At 40.9% G+C, this 16,724-nt stretch overlaps 1 protein-coding gene across 1 annotated transcript in view; it reads left to right on the top strand.

The window, feature by feature from the left end:
- Positions 1-16,724, top strand: part of beag (IC cytokine homolog beag) — a 498,741-nt gene that overhangs the window by 28,866 nt on the left and 453,151 nt on the right. The window contains exon 2 of the mRNA XM_080280996.1: positions 16,059-16,238. Within this exon, the coding sequence (XP_080137122.1) occupies positions 16,099-16,238 (140 nt within the window). The 5' untranslated portion in view covers positions 16,059-16,098. The remainder of the gene's footprint in view (positions 1-16,058; positions 16,239-16,724) is intronic.

The raw sequence follows: 16,724 nt of genomic DNA, 5'->3' as shown, positions 1-16,724 counted from the left end.
GAAATCAGTAGGATTGAAGTTGTGGAAGCAATGAAGAAAGTTAAATTGGGGAAAGCCCCTGGAATTGATGAAGTGTGTGGTGAAATGCTGAAGCATGGGGGAGAGATAGTAGTAGAATGGATGTGGAAGATGTGCAGATTGGCCTTGGAGGAAGATAGAGTCCTGGAGGATTGGAAGTCAGGTATAATTATTCCCTTGTACAAAGGAAAAGGGGAAAAAGAAGTGTGTGGTAATCATAGGGGCATTTGTCTTCTTAGTATAATAGGAAAAGTGTATGGTAGGATACTTATTGACAGAGTTAGAGAAAGAACAGAGAAATTAGTTGGAGAAGAACAGGGAGGCTTTAGGAAGGGAAGAGGTTTTGTAGATCAGATATTCATTCTTAGATCTTTAGTGGAAAAGTTTCTAGAGAAGGGAAAGAAGTTGTATGCGGCTTTCATGGATTTGGAGAAAGCATATGACAGGGTGGATAGACAAGGATTGTGGAAAGTGTTAAGAATATATGGAGTAGATGGGAAGTTGTTGAATGCTGTGAAGAGTATGTACGATGGTGCGAAGGCTGCAGTGCGTGTGGATGGTGAACTAAGTGAATTTTTCTCTTTGAAAGTTGGTTTGAAACAGGGATGTGTCATGTCTCCATGGTTGTTCAATCTGTACATGGATGGGGTAATAAAAGAGGTACAAGGTAGGGTAGTGGATGTTGGAGTGGCCCTGGTGAGAGAGGATAGTGTTTGGAAACTCCCTGTACTGTTGTTTGCAGATGATACTGTGTTGTTGAGTGAAGACGAAGGGGAGCTGCAAGGCTTGGTGGATGAGTTTGGGAGAGTGTGTAAGAAACGGAATCTAAAGGTGAACGTAGGGAAGAGTAAAGTGATGGTCTTTGAGAGAGGTGAAGTCAGTGAATGTACAGCGAGGTTGGATGGTGAGGAATTGGAAAATGTGAGTACATTTAAGTATTTGGGTAGTGTGATGAGTAAGGGTGGAGGTTTGGAGGGTGAAGTGCTTGAAAGGGTACAGCAGGGAAGAAAGATTGTTGGTTCTTTGAAAGCAGTGATAAGAAACAGGGAAGTGAGCATGGAAGTGAAAAAGTTACTACATGACAGTATTGTGATACCAACTCTAACGTATGGAAGTGAAGCTGGGACGTTGTTGGAAGGACACAAGTCAAGAGTGAGAGCAGTGGAAATGAGTTATTTAAGAGGAGCCTTTGGAGTCACATGGAGAGACAGGCTGACAAATGAGGATATAAAGGAGCGTTGTGGTGTGGATGTGGATGTGATAGGAAGCGTTATGAGGAACACACTGAGGTGGTTTGGCCATGTGGAGAGGATGGAGGGTGAAAGACTGACGAAGAGAGTGTATGTGAGTGAGGTGGAGGGGGTAAGAGGAAGGGGGAGGCCGAGGATGAGATGGAGGGATGGTGTGGAGAGGTGTATGAGAGAGGGGTGTGTGAGTTGGGAGCAGGGCAGTAAAATGGCGGGGGGCAGGGCGACTTGGAGGCGATTTGTTTGTGGCCACCCCAAACGGGATTGAGGCGTCTGGCAATAGATAGATATATAGGTTTGGACATGTGGAGAGGATGGAAAGTGAGAGATGAATGAGGAGTGTATATCAGTGAGGTGGGGGGGGGAGGGGGGGGAGGCCAAGGATGAAATGGAAGGATGGAGTTGAGAGGTATATGAGAGAAGGGGGTTTGAGCTGTGGGGAGGGCAGTGAAATGGCGGGGGACAGGGCGAAATGGAGGCGATTTGTTTATGGCCACCCGATACGGGATTTAGGCCTTAATCCCGTAAGGGGTGGCAGCAAACAAATCGCCTCCATGTCACCCTGTCCCACACCATTTCACTGCCCTTCTTCCAGCTCACAACCCGTCTCTCAAATACCTCTCCACTCCATCACTCCATTTCATCCTTGGCCTCCCCCTCCCTCTCCCCCCTCCACCTCACTCACATACACTCTTCTTTTCAGTCTCTCTCCATCCTCTCCACAAGGCCAAACCACCTCAGTGTGTTTCTCCTAACACTTCCTATCACATCCACATCCACACCACAATGCTCCTTCATTTCCTCATTTGTCAGTCTGTCTCTCCATGTGACTCCACATGCTCCTCTCAAATAACTCATTTCCACAGCTCTCACTCTTGACTTCTGTCCCTCCAACAAAGTGCAAGCTTCACTTCCATACGTTAGAGTTGGTATCACAATACTGTCATGTAGTAGGTGGTTCACTTCCATGCTCGCTTCCCTATTTCTTATCACTGCTTTCAAGGAACCAACAACTTTTCTTCCATGTTGTACCCTTTCAAGCACTTCACCCTCATCACACTACCCAAGTACTTAAATGCACTCATATTTTCCATTTCCTCCTCATCCAACGTCACTGTACACTCACTGACTTCTCTTGAAGCCGTAACTTTATTGTTCCCTACATTCACCTTTAGATTCCGTTTCTTACACACTCTCCCAAACTCATCCACCAAGCCTAGCAGCTCTTCTATGCCTTCATTTAACAGCACAGTATCATCTGCAAACAACAGTACACTGAATTTCCAAACACAAGGTCCAAGCTTCACTTCCATACCTTAGTATTGGTATCTTAATACTGTCATGTAGTAGATTTTTCACTTCCTTGCTCGCTTCCCTGTTTCTTATCACTGCTTTCAAGGAACAACAACTTTTCTTCCTTGTTGTACCTTTTTGAGCACTTCACCCTCTAAACTTCCATCTTTACTCATCACACTACCCAAGTACTTAATTGCACTCACATTTTCCGTTTCCTCCTTATCCAACGTCACTGTACATTCATTGACGTCTCATGAAGACCATAACTTTACTGTTCCGTACATTCACCTTTAGATTCTGTTTCCTACACACTCTCCCAACTCATCCACCAAGCCTTGCAGCCCTCCCTCGTCTTCACTTAACAGCACAGTGTCATCTGCAAAGAACAGACCATGGAGTTTCCAGACACTGCCCTCTTTCACTAGGGCCACTCCAACATCCACTGCACCACCTTGTATCTGTTTTATTACCCCATCCATATACAAATTGAACAACCATGGAGACATGACACATCCTTGTTTCAATCCAACTTTCAAGTAGAAAAATTTACTCAGTTCACTATCCACACACACTGCAGCCTTAGCATTCTCATGCGTACTCTTAACGGGTTTGAACAACTTCCCATCTACTCCATATATTCTTAATACTTTCCACAATCCTTGTCTATCCATCCTGTCATATGCTCTCTCCAAATCCATGAAGGCTGCATACAACTTCTTTCCATTCTCTGGAAACTTGTCCACTAAAGATTTAAGAATGAATATCTGATCTACACAGGCTCTTGCCCTCGTAAAACCTCCCTGTTCATCTCCAACTAATTCCTCTGTTATTTCCCTAACTCTGTCAGTAAGTATCCTGCCATATACTTCTATTACACTAAGAAGACAAATGCCCCTATTATTCCCTCCCACTTCTTTTTCCCCTTTTCCTTTGTATAGGGAAATAATTATACCTGATTTCCAATCCTCCGGGACTGTACCTTCCTCCCAGGCCAATCTGCACATCTTCCACATCGTTTCTACTACTATCTCTCCCCCATGTTTCAGCATTTCACCACACACTCCATCAATTCCTGGGGCTTTCCCCTTTTTAATTTTTTCATTGCTTCCACAATTTCCATCATACTGATTTCTTCCTCTCTTCTCACCTCCCTCCTTCTCCCAGCCATTCCGCAGTCACTCCTACTCACATTACTTTCATTCTTTATGTTCGACATTTCATGAAAGTGTTCTCTCTCTCTGCTTACTTTTTCTCCCTTCTCCACTAGTAATCTACCATTCTTATCTTTCACTCCCCAACTAACTTCTTTGGCACTCGTCTAACTCTCCTTACCTCTTTCCAAATTATTTTCTTACATTCCCTCCACTTTACATTCAAGTTTCTTCCAAATTCCTCATCCACACACTTCTTACTCTCTCCTACTAATCTTTTTACCTCTCTCCTTCTCCCTACATATACAGTAAGTTTCTCTTCCATCCCTCAACTTGTTCCACACCCACGTTTGTCATCCACACACTATATGCTTTCTTCTTTTGTGCCACAGCCTCTCTCACCTCTTCATTCCACCATGCTGTTCCCTGCACCCCCTTTCGTCTTCTCTTCACCCCACACACCACCTCACATGCTGCACAGATTTCTCCTGTGAATATTTTGTACACACCTTCCACGTCCCCCTTCTGCTCCAATCCATATTTACCCAGTTGCTCCTCCACTTCCCTCATATATTCTGCCTTTTTTCCATCCTCTTGTAACCTTTCCACCCTCCTTGTGTGGACTACTTCCTCCTGTCCTTTCCTTCTTCTATTTCTTCATTTCATTTGAACTTTGGTCGTGGTCAGAAAGTCCACTCCCTCAACCTCTTTATACAGTACTCATGCATCCATTACACACTTTCTCATTCTTTCTTCCACACACACACACAATCAGTCATTGCCTTCTGTTCATTCATTTCACCATCCACCCTTCTCATCACTCGCCACATATACCTGTGGATGATTTTGTGCCTGAAGAGGGTATTAGCTATCACCTAGTGAAGTATTAGCTATCACCAAATAAAGTGCTGTAAACATTCCTTGTAACTGAATTTGGAGTATCTGTTTGTGTTGTCTGTGATTGTAATATTCAGTACATGGAGGCATTTGAAAACATGCAGGCATTTGATTTGGAGGTTGTTTTCCTTCATTTAACTCATGGATTGTTCAATTACCTTTTTTATCCCACCCCGTGGTGCACAAAAAAACGAAGGAATTTTTTTTTTTTTTTTTATTATTATAAACTTGAAGATAAACATCCAGGGCACCATCTGGCAAAAAAAAAAAAAATCACTCTTTCTCCATCTTTGCATAGGGCCACGCGTAAGGTTACATAAGGGAGTAGTGACAAAATGAAAAAAAAGAAATATGTATATATATATATTTTTTATAAACTTGAAGGTAAACATCCAGGGCATCATTTGGTGAAAAGAAAAAATCTCTCTCCATGTTTGCTTAGTGCCATGTGGAAGTTTGCATAGCGGTTGAGTTGTTTACAGTGATGCATGGCCAGCACAGCCTGAGTTGTGGCTCGCAATGCGATGCTACCCAGCCTGAGTTATTACTTGCAGTCCATGGGTTAATGGCCTATATATATTCTTAAATGATTGAAAGAACAGGTTTTATTGAGTTTTGTTGTTTCAAGTTCATTTCACAAAAACTAATACTCATCTCTATACAGTAAAGTCCAATTATTTGGCATCTACGGGACCTGGCCAATGCCGAGAAATTGGATTTGCGAAATAATCGAAAAACCTACCCGCTCAGTACCATATATGTATTGGTGAACACTGTCATCGCCACTTACGCTGTTACAAATGTGTTTGGAGAGAGCGCTGTATACTATATGATACTGTACAATTCTGTAAGCAGTACAGTACAGTACCTGAATCCAAAATACATATAAATTAGTGAACATACACAAGTGTATAATTGTTCCTCTGTACAAAGGAAAAGGGGAGAGAGAAGTGTGTGGTAACCGTAGGGGTATTTGCCTTCTTAGTGTGACTGGTAAAATATATGGTAGAATAGTCATTGATAGGGTTAGGCATATGACAGAGGAGCTAGTTGGAGAAGAACAAGGGGGACTTAGGAAGGGAAAAGGGTGTGTAGATCAGATATTTGTTCTAAGATGTTTAGTGGAGAAGTATCTAGAGAAGGGAAGGAAAGTGTACGCTGCCTTCATGGACTTGGAGAAAGCTTATGACAGAATAGATAGGAAAGGTATGTGGAAGGTATTAAGAATATATGGAGTGGAGGGGAAATTATTGAGTGCTGTGAAGAGTATGTACGAGGGAGCTAGGGCTACGGTGCGAGTGGATGGTGAGCTGAGTGAGTTCTTTGATCTCAGTGTGGGACTGAAACAGGGGTGTGTAATGTCTCCATGGCTGTTTAATATATATATGGATGGGGTTGTAAAGGAGGTACAAGGTAGGGCAGTGGATGTGGGGGTGGCCCTAATGAATGAGGGTGAGATTTGGAAGCTTCCGGTGTTGCTGTTTGCTGATGATACAGTATTGTTGAGTGAAGATGAATGGGAGTTGCAAGGTTTGGTGAATGAATTTGGGACAGTGTGTAGGAGGAGGAAGCTGAAAGTTAATGTAAACAAAAGTAAAGTTATGGTGTTTGAGAGGAATGAAGTCACAGAGTGTGCAGTGAGGTTGGATTGTGAGGATATGGAGAATGTGAGTGCATTCAAGTACTTGGGTAGTGTGATGAGTAAGGATGGAACTTTGGGGGATGAAGTACGTGAAAGGGTACAGCAGGGAAGGAAGGTTGTTGGCACACTGAAAGCAGTGATGAGAAATAGGGAGGTGAGTATGGAAGTTAAGAAGTCACTGCATGATGGTATTGTGATCCCTACCCTGACGTATGGAAGCGAGGCGTGGACCTTGCAAGAGGGGAACAAGTCAAGAGTGAGAGCAGTGGAAATGAGTTACTTGAGAGGAGCATGTGGAGTGACGTGGAGGGACAGGTTGACGAATGAAGAAGTGAAGGAACGTCGTGGGGTAGATGTGGATGTGGTTGAAAAGATTAGGAGAAATACACTGAGGTGGTTTGGACATGTGGAGAGGATGGAGAATGAAAGACTGACTAAGAGGGTGTATGTAGGTGAGGTGGAGGGAGGGAGAGGGAGGGGTAGACCGAGGATGAGGTGGAGGGATGGAGTTGAGAGGTGTATGAGGGAGGGGGGGGTGAGTTGGGGGGAGGGGAGTCAAATGGTGGGTGACAGAGTGACTTGGAGGCGTTTTGTCTGCGGCCACCCTTTGCGGGATTAGGGCGTCTGGCTATAGATAGATAGATAGATAGACACAAGTGTAATGACACAGTAGGCCTACAAGTCACTGGTGGCACTTCTTGGATGGCCGAAATAATATGGAATATTACCTACCCACTCAGTACATCATTTGCATTGGTGAACACTGTCATCACTACTTACATTATTACAAATGTGTTTGGAGTGGGTACTGTATGCAGTACCCTCTCCAAACACAAAATAAAGTAGTCGGTAAAATACATAAAATAAACTGGAGGAACATGAATTGGTATGGTCTTTCGGATGAAAGTTAAACGTACATTTAATGCTCATTCTTTTGTTCATTTTTATGTGTATGTGAAAGAGAGAGTATTGATGCAAACAGTAATGTACTCCATAAACCCCTTAATAACCCCCAGTGATGAACAACCCTTTACAATACCGATGTCAGTGATGTTGAGTTAGTGTGAGCAATAAAAAACATGAACAATTATGGGAAGGGAATGAAGGTCACTGGTATGTTTACACGACTCTACACTACCATTCCAAGCAGTCAGGCGGTCGCTTAACCCCTTAACCGCGGGGCGTCACTTTTGTGACGCTTGGGAGCAGGGGATCATACTGCGAGGCATCACTTTTGTGATTCTGTGTTATTTTGAATTCGCCCGGGCTTTCATGTGGTGGCTTGTATCATCTGTTAGTACTGCCAATGTCCAACACTAGTCAGCACTCCTAATCTCATCTGTACTCCCATCCATTGTTGACAATTTAGCCATTTCTCCCCGTTCTTGACTCCCTTCCCTACCTCCCCTCCATTACCCTATCCTCTCGCCTGCTCGGCTGTCCTATGTTAAGTAAATCTTCCCTGGAATTTTTCACTGATTTCATCCATTGAAATAAGCCCTATGCCCTATTCTTATACCAAATAATATATACAAGAAAGAAATAAGGTAAGTGAGAGTGCCATACACCTAGAATTGGCTAATTATCGCCTGACAACACCTCACATGCACTTGTTTGCTAATTTTCGCTGTTTATTTCCCCTTGAAATATGCCGTATAATCTATTTTCGTAATAAAAAAAATATATAAGAAAGGAAGGGAGAAGCCTAAGTGATATTTACATTCACCTGGAACTACCTAATTATTGCAGGCCACCACACTGTATTCTGCACTAAGTAAATCTTCCCTGGAATTTTCCACTGATTTCATCCATTGAAATAAGCCCTATGCCCTATTCTTATACCAAATAATATATACAAAAAAGAAATAAGGTAAGTGATAGTGCCATACACGTGGAATTGGCTAATTATCACCTGACAACACCTCATGTGCACTCGTTCGCTAATTTTCGCTGTTTATTTCCCCTTGAAATATGCCGTATAATCTATTTTCGTAATAAATATACATATAAGGAGGGAAGGGAGAAGCCTAAGTGATATTTACATTCACCTGGAACACATTCACCTGGAACTACCTAATTTATTATGTATTGTATTGGTTTCCTGCCAATCATCTCATTGCTATATATTAGCATGTCTCACAAGGCTAAAGTTGGTAGTATTGGACTCACCCTAGCCAGGTGGCAGGAAGCCACTACTATCAGTTCACTGTCGTCTTTCAAGGTGAAGGTATGTCTGATTCGCTCCTGCTAACTTCCGCCGCTTTTTAGCCCCATGCAAAGGGCCCTGTGACCTTTACCACCTACTAAACCTCGTGTGGAAATAGGTAAAGGGCTGACAATTGATAAAGAGTAACTACGATCTTTCTGTTGAGTAAAACAGTGCAAGTGGAATTGTAAATAATGTGTAAACAGAAAGTGAAAGCAATGAATGTAAATATACGTGAACAGTGGAAAATAGTTTTATAAGTTACTTCAAGTGACAGTGCATAACACAGTGTAAATAAAATAGAAATGTAAATAATGTAAATAAAATAGAGAATGTAAATAGAAATGTAAATGAGTAGTATTATAAGAATACGAGTATATACACTAGGAGTAATGAAAGTGAAAATTTCACTCTAGCATGTATGAATACTATGAGTTATGAGAGTGAAGGTGAAAGTGACATTCACTCTCAATGCTAGTATACAGGACGAGAAAGTGAATGCTACGTATTTTACTGAAAGAAATTGAATACCTACAGTGACAATAAACTATTATTACTGAAGGAAACTTATGGATAAAGACTGTAGATATATATAAGTGTTATATAGTAATAAAAATATAAACTGTGAGTGTTTTTATGAATAATAAATGACAGAACACCAGCGGCAAACTAACGCAAGTGGGAAGGTCATACGCCCTCGTAATTTTCATTGCTTTCATAGTGTTTTTTTTTTTTTTTGGAGCATGGATTCCAAACTATTTGAGAATCATAGAATAGTGTTTCTAGTGATAATATCAGGCTGTGGTAATCATATTACGGGTTGTCGGGAAGTGTAAAGTGGAGACTTTGTTACCCAACTTCAGAGGTCTCCACAAGTCCTACGGTACTCGGCGAAGGCTCAACAAACCCCAGGAGAAAGCTGAAGGTATGTTCCATAAGGATATATGATTTTAATATTCTAGGACTAATAACTGATTTTTGGCAAATATTTTTAGAGAGTCTATCGGAGCGCGAATATGCCCGTGGGAGCTGCAAGAAAAAGCAAAACACTCCCGCGGTTAAAGAGTTAATCACAAATGTTTTCACCTATATGGCATATGCACCGTAATTTTGTAAATTCTTCCGTGAATCATAGTGAATCGTAGCATGGGTTAGGAACTTAAATAACACATTGCTAGGTGTGCAAGGTGATTCTCTTCACATCTTTAAGAAATTTAAATGGAAGAAATTTAATCCATCTTTGAGTGCATAGAGTAAGTTTCTTCCATTCTTCTGAAATCAATTTATTTCTCTTAACCCTTACACCGCGGGCTTGTTTTGGTTTGACTTGCAGCTTCCGCGGGCATATTCGCGCTCCGACAGACTCTATAAAAATATTTGCCAAAAATCAGTTATTAGTACAAGAATATTAAAATCACATATACTTATGGCACATACCTTCAGCTTTCTCCTTGGGTGTTTGTTGAGCCTTCGTCGAGTACCGTAGAACTTGTGGAGACCTCTGAAGTTGGGTAATGAAGTCTCCACTTTACACTTCCCAATAACTCGTAATATGATTACCACAGCCTGATATTATCACTAGAAACACTAATCTATGATTCTCAAATAGTTTGGAATCCATACTTCCCCCAAAAAACACTGTGAAAGCAATGAAAATTATGAGGGCGTATGACCATCCCACTTCAGATTGTTCGCCGCTAGTGTTGTCTATTATTCATAAAAACACTCACAGTTTATATTTCTATTACTATATAACACTTATATATATCTACAGTCTTTATCCATAAGTTTCCTTCAGTAATAGTAGTTTATTGTCACTGTAGGGATTCAATTTCTTTCAGTAAAATACGTAGCATTCACTTTCTCGTCCTGTATACTAGCATTGAGAGTGAATGTCACTTTCACCTTCACTCTCATAACTCATAGTATTCATACATGCTAGAGTGAAACTTTCACTTTTATTACTCCTAGTGTATATACTCGTATTCTTATAATACTACTCATTTACATTTCTATTTACGTTCTCTTTTTTATTTGCGTTATTTACATTTCTATTTTATTTACACTGTGTTATGCACTGTCACTTGAAGTAACGTATAAAACTATTTTCCACTGTTCACGTATATTTACATTCATTACTTTCACTTTCTGTTTACACATTATTCACACATTATTTACAATTCCACTTGCACTGTTTTACTCAATAGAAAGATCGTAGTCACTCTTTTATCAATTGTCAGCCCTTTACCTCTTTCCACACGAGGTTTAGGAGGGGGTAAAGGTCACAAGGCCCTTTTGCATGGGGGTGAAAAGTGGCTGAAGTTAGCAGGAGGAAACAGACGTACCTACACATTGGAAGATGACAGTGAACTGATTGGGGTGGGCCTGGGTGGCCTACCTAGGGAAATGCATTATTGCCAACGTCAGCCTCTTGACAGGTGTTAATATACTGTATAGCAGTGAAATGATTGGCAGGAAATCTAGACAATACATTATAAAGTAGGTAGTTCCAGGTGAATGTAAATATTTACTTAGGCTTCTCCCTTCCCTCCTTTTATGTATATTTATTAAGAAAATAGATTATACGGCATATTTCAAGGGGAAATAAACAGCAAAAATTAGCAAACGAGTGCACATGGGGTGTTGTCAGGTGATAATTAGTCATTTCCAGGTTTATGGCACTATCACTTACCTTATTTCTTTTTTGTATATATTATTTGGTATAAGAATAGGGCATAGGGCTTATTTCAATGGATGAAATCAGTGGAAAATTCCAGGGAAGATTTACTTAGCGTAGAATACAGTGTGGTGGCCTGCAATAATTAGGTAGTTCCAGGTGAATGTAAATATCACTTAGGCTTCTCCCTTCCTTTCTTATATATATTTTTATTACGAAAATAGATTATACGGCATATTTCAAGGGGAAATAAACAGCGAAAATTAGCGAACGAGTGCACATGAGGTGTTGTCAGGTGATAATTAGCCAATTCTAGGTGTATGGCACACTCACTGACCTTATTTTTTTCTTGTATATATTATTTGGTATAAGAATAGGGCATAGGGCTTATTTCAATGGATGAAATCAGTGAAAAATTCCAGGGAAGATTTACTTAGCGTAGCACGGCTGGGCAGGCGAGAGGATAGGGTAATGGAGTGGGGGTAGGGAGGGGAGTCAAGAACAGGGAGATATGGCTAAATTGTCAACAATGGATGGGAGTACAGATGAGATTAGGAGTGCTGACTAGTGTTGGACATTGGCAGTACTGATAGATGATACAAGTCACCACTTGAAAGCCTGGGTGAATTCAAAATAACACAGAATCATAAAAGTGATGCCCTGTGGTATGATCCCTTGCTCCCAAGCGTCACGAAAGTGACGCCCTGCGGTTAGAGGGTTAAAGATGTGAAGAGAATTGTCTGGCTCACCTACTATAGTAGGACTCGCCTAAATATGCGGCTGTGGTGTGTCCCGCACCTGTGTACAATGGTGCCACGTTTCCCTAGCTTGCAGTGCGAAACGGAAGCTATTTATGTAGAAGGCATCACAAATACGATAAATTCAGATGAATAAAACTTACACTTGTGTATTTTGATGGATGAATCAACAGTAATCTTATTATGCATAGAATATTCATACAGTTACACAGAAACATGGCATACATATTGTACAGTGTTGCTAAAAGATATTGTAGTCTCTTTTAATGGTTTTTAGTGTAGTTTTAGGGTGGGTAATAATATCACAGTTATAGATATAAGATAATGAGCCTGAAAGAAGAAGAAATATGCCAATATCCTAAGTAAAAGAAATAATTTATATAATTCTTGTGAGTGGCAACACTGACACACCCAGTCTGGCCTAAGGTATAGTACAGTCGTCAGCACAAATTCGCTGCAAGCCTGCTCGTGTGATGTGGGTCGTTTTGTCTGGCAACGGTGTATTGGAACTAGTTGCCACACAGGCTTTTATACGCTTTAAAGACGTGTTTGTAAGAATTAATACTATAAATCACCCAGAATACAATATTCTTTATATCTGATTAGTGTAAAAATGTGCAAAAGACGACAGATGAATGTTGTCGAATGGGGAAACTTCTGTTCTCTCCCTCGTATCCATCCCTTGTCCCTCCCCACCCTCCCCTCCTCCGTCCCTCTCCCGCTATCCTTCATGTCCACTTCTCTCTCTCTCTCTCTCTCCGCCCTGCCTACCTTATATCACCCACAGCGCTAATTTACGTATTAAACCGCACTCTTCTCTATTTCTTGTCTATTCCTGTAACCTTTTTGCTCCTCAACATTTAAGAGTTTCATGCCATGCAACAGTCTTTTTCTCCCACTCGGTACACCAAACATGATGCAGCAGTTCGAAACTTTAATGTTTCTGATACTGCTTCGTGATTCAGTGAACAGTTTGAGGAGAATGGGAACATTTTCCTAGGGAAGAGAGAGGGCGAGACGTAGGAGGAGTGGGCATAAATGTTTGTTTAATTTCGCCTACTGATATAATAGGCACAGACTTCCAGGCTCACTCAAACAAATACTAGCAAGTAATACATCACAAGAACGAGACCTCAATGTTCCTGTATCTCCCGGCTGTTGGTAGTGACAAAGGGTGGAGAACAGAAAGACAACTGGAGAGGAGTGGGAAGGAGACGAGGAGGGTAAGAATGGGACTAGAACAGGAACGAATACTGATAATAAACCTTGGATATAGTTGGGAGTACTGCAAGCAACTGGGAATATGGCAGACTGGATTTAGAAAACAGTCAAGAGAGAATTGCAATGCGCCAATCAGGTTAGTGCTGTGGATAAATGAATGAAGGTGGAGAGGGTGGGGAGAGGAGACAGTGGAGAGGCATGAAAGTGAGTGGGGGAGAGGAGGCAGAGGGAGGGGTGGGGGGGAACATCAGGAGGAGTAAGGGAGAGAGAGGGGAAGGGAGCTTAGACACGGTTATAATGAAGAATACCAGAGTATTACGCTCATACGTCATTCCATAACACTGTCAACTCTTGCAGTTTTTTACACTAATCAATTACAGTATGCAGAAAATTGTACTCTAGGCAGAGTCTAGTACCACTTTTGAAAAACACATCGTTAAAGTGTATAAAAGTGTATGTGACAACTCGTCCCTTTACACTGTTGCCAGACAAAAGGACTCGCATCACACTAGTAGACTTGCAGCGAATTTATGCTGACGACTGTACATTGTACCTCCATAGATCCAAGCATTGCTTGTACAGGTGTTGTTAGGGAAAAATGCTCACATTTACTGGCTTTTACCGTAATTTTAAGGGCGAGGAATAATCACATTTATAATCATAAGCTAATATGTAGGACAAAATAGTAGACATATGCCAATACCGAAGTAAAAAAAAAAAACATTCACTCGCCAGGGGGGAAGGGGAAAGAGAATGAATGAATGAAAATCAATCATGGTACTGCAATAACGGGTCATCTGTCGCCGTATACAAAAAATGATAAATATCACTAAATATAACAAAACCAAATTAACAAATGAGAGAGAGAGAGAGATAACAGTATAGAAAACGTGGCAACACTGTACACAGGTGCGGGACACACCACAGCCGCATATTTTGGCGAGTCCTACTATAATGTGTTATTTAGCTTCCTAAACCCATTCTATGATTCGCTCTGATTCACGGAAGAATTCGTAAAGTTACGGTGCATGTGCCATATGGGCGAAAACATCTGAGATTAAGCAACCACTTGACTGCTTGGAATGGTGGCGTAGAGTCATGTAAACATACCAGAGACCTTCGTTCCCTTCCCATAATTGTTCATGGTTTTTTATGGCTCACACTAACTCAACGTCACTGACACCTGTACTGTCAAGGATTGTTCATCACTAGGGGTTATTAAGGGGTTAATGGAATACATTACTGTTTACATCAATACTCTCTTTCACATATAAACACAAAAACGAACAAATGAATGAGCGCTAACCGTATGTTTAACTTTCATCTGAAATACCTTACCAATTCATATTCCTCCCATTTATTTTATGTATTTTTCTGACTTTAGGTTAGGTTAGTCTATCTATCTATTGCCAGATGCCATAATTCCATAAGGGGTGGCCATTTGACACTTTGAGTTATTTGTTTTATGGGGAGGGGCATTAACCCTCCACCAACCCACTTATTGACACGTAGGGAGCACGTGTGGTTTAGTTATATGGTTACCACCCAGCGTTGTAAATGATTTCCTGGCTTACAGGAAACCATTTGGCTTGTCACTCAATGTAAAGCCACCTGAAAAGGAAGGAAAAGCAACAAGAAGTGACAGGAAAGACAGGAGAAATAGGAAGAGAGGAGGACAGGCACAGAAAAAGTATGATAAAGGCTAAGGATGAAGTTAGGGAGCACTACATCAAGTGAGTGGATGATGGTTGCCACCACCTACCACATGGTTAGGTTAGGTTTGGTTGAATTATTAGGTACAGTTAAACTTAGTTATGTTAGGTTTAGTCAAACACTTAGGACAGTCCCTCTACCATTATGGTGAGGAATCAGACAGGAGCTGTCATAACCGTACAGCTAAAACCAACAGGGAAAGAGATTTAACAAACAACGTTTATGGGTAATGCATTACAGTATTAGTGGTTCATGGGCTACACAATTACGGTGGTAAATGACATTTTCAGGGGGGCGTCAAGAATTAGTTAATCTCAAGAATTAGCGAGGGGACATGGAACATAACCCTTGCTAATTTGGGATGGTGGTTATTGTACTGTATGATATTGTGCAACATTGTAATCAATACAGTACTATACCTGAATCTGAAAAATGTTGAAACTGGTGAACATATACAAGTGTAATGAAACAGTAGGCCTACAAGTCACAGATAATACTTCCTGGACTGCCAAGATGATTCCGAACATCTGCTGAACAATCAAAGACTTTTGTAAATGGGACTATCTCTCAAAATTGCTGAAATATCGGCTCTAATGAATAATCAGCTGCCAAATAATTGGACTTTTACTCTATATTGATGCATATTTATTGTACATTAATGGAGATGTACATTAAGTCTCAAATTATTGTACACAAGAAATTGGACAGTTCAGACTTCATAAACACAGTGTTAAGATGGAGTCGTGGTATGAAGCAACTTTTGGTAAGGAAGGGGTTGTTTGTGTGTTTTCTTGTCTTTTACCCTTCTTTTACATAAAAATAAAGAAACCAAACTCATACACAGTGCTGAATAGAGATTCGGAAAGGTGGACTTCATAAAGTGTTAAGATGGTATCATATAACAAAGTAACAGTTTGTAAGGAAGGGGTTGTTTATTTGTTTTCTAGACTTGTACCCTTCTTTTACAAAAAAATAAAGAAACCAAAGACAGATACACAGTACTCAGTAGAGATTCTAAAAGGTGAGTGTGTGTTTGAGTGAAAAACACTCATATCAAGCAACCTTACTGTAGTCTTGGTCAAGACGCACTTTTTTCTCAGAACTGCCCTTCCAGAATTTGGATGTGTCCTTCACACTGCAGTGTCTAATATGCCGTGAAATACGGTATAAGTAATTGTGTATACTGTGCTGAAGTAGTGACTCTTCTCTGATTCCTTATACTAACATTTCAGGCCGCAACGACTAACCAATGCAGACTTTCGGAAGCTGTTGATGACCCCTCGTGCCCCGCCGGGAAGTCAGAAGGAGACTGTAGCATCTGCAGGCGCAAAGACTCCTGGTACTGAGCCTCCAACACAGCGCAGGGAAAATAAAGATGATGCTCGTGCTGCTGAGAGGAAGAAAAAGAAAAGGTAGAGATACTGACTTCTTTTGTGTCATAGGGTTTTAAATTCCTTTGGTTCGTATGCTTTAAATGTTGAAATGAGAGCTAAGATATAGTTTAATTACTGCCAGTGTTACGTGATCACCACTATCCGTATTTTAGGTGGGAAATAGGGTCAGGATGATGAGGATGGCGGTGATGTGAAACTGCATTCATATAACATTTGAGTGACTGTCATCCATCTCCCAAAATGTGCATTATACTGCATCTGTGAAACTTCATTCACGGAGTATTTGAGTGATCATGATCCATCTCCCATGTATACTGTATCAATTTCTTATACTCATCGTTAAGTCTATCTGTCTGTCTATATACCTAGGCTGCTTCCCCCAAGGAAAGGGAGGTAGAATATATAAAATTGCTATCATCATCATCAGCCATTGCAAGTCCACTGTTGAACAAATGCCCCCCCCAACTTTCTACATGAATTCTTTGACTGAGCCATTCTCTGCCG

This window comes from Coenobita brevimanus, chromosome 87 (genome assembly GCF_032717465.1).
Source record: "Coenobita brevimanus isolate Jiangsu-jjx chromosome 87, ASM3271746v2, whole genome shotgun sequence".
Lineage (NCBI taxonomy): Eukaryota > Metazoa > Arthropoda > Malacostraca > Decapoda > Coenobitidae > Coenobita > Coenobita brevimanus.
The sequence above is the reverse complement of the archived record's forward strand: the minus strand, read 5'-3'. Positions and strand labels throughout refer to the sequence as shown.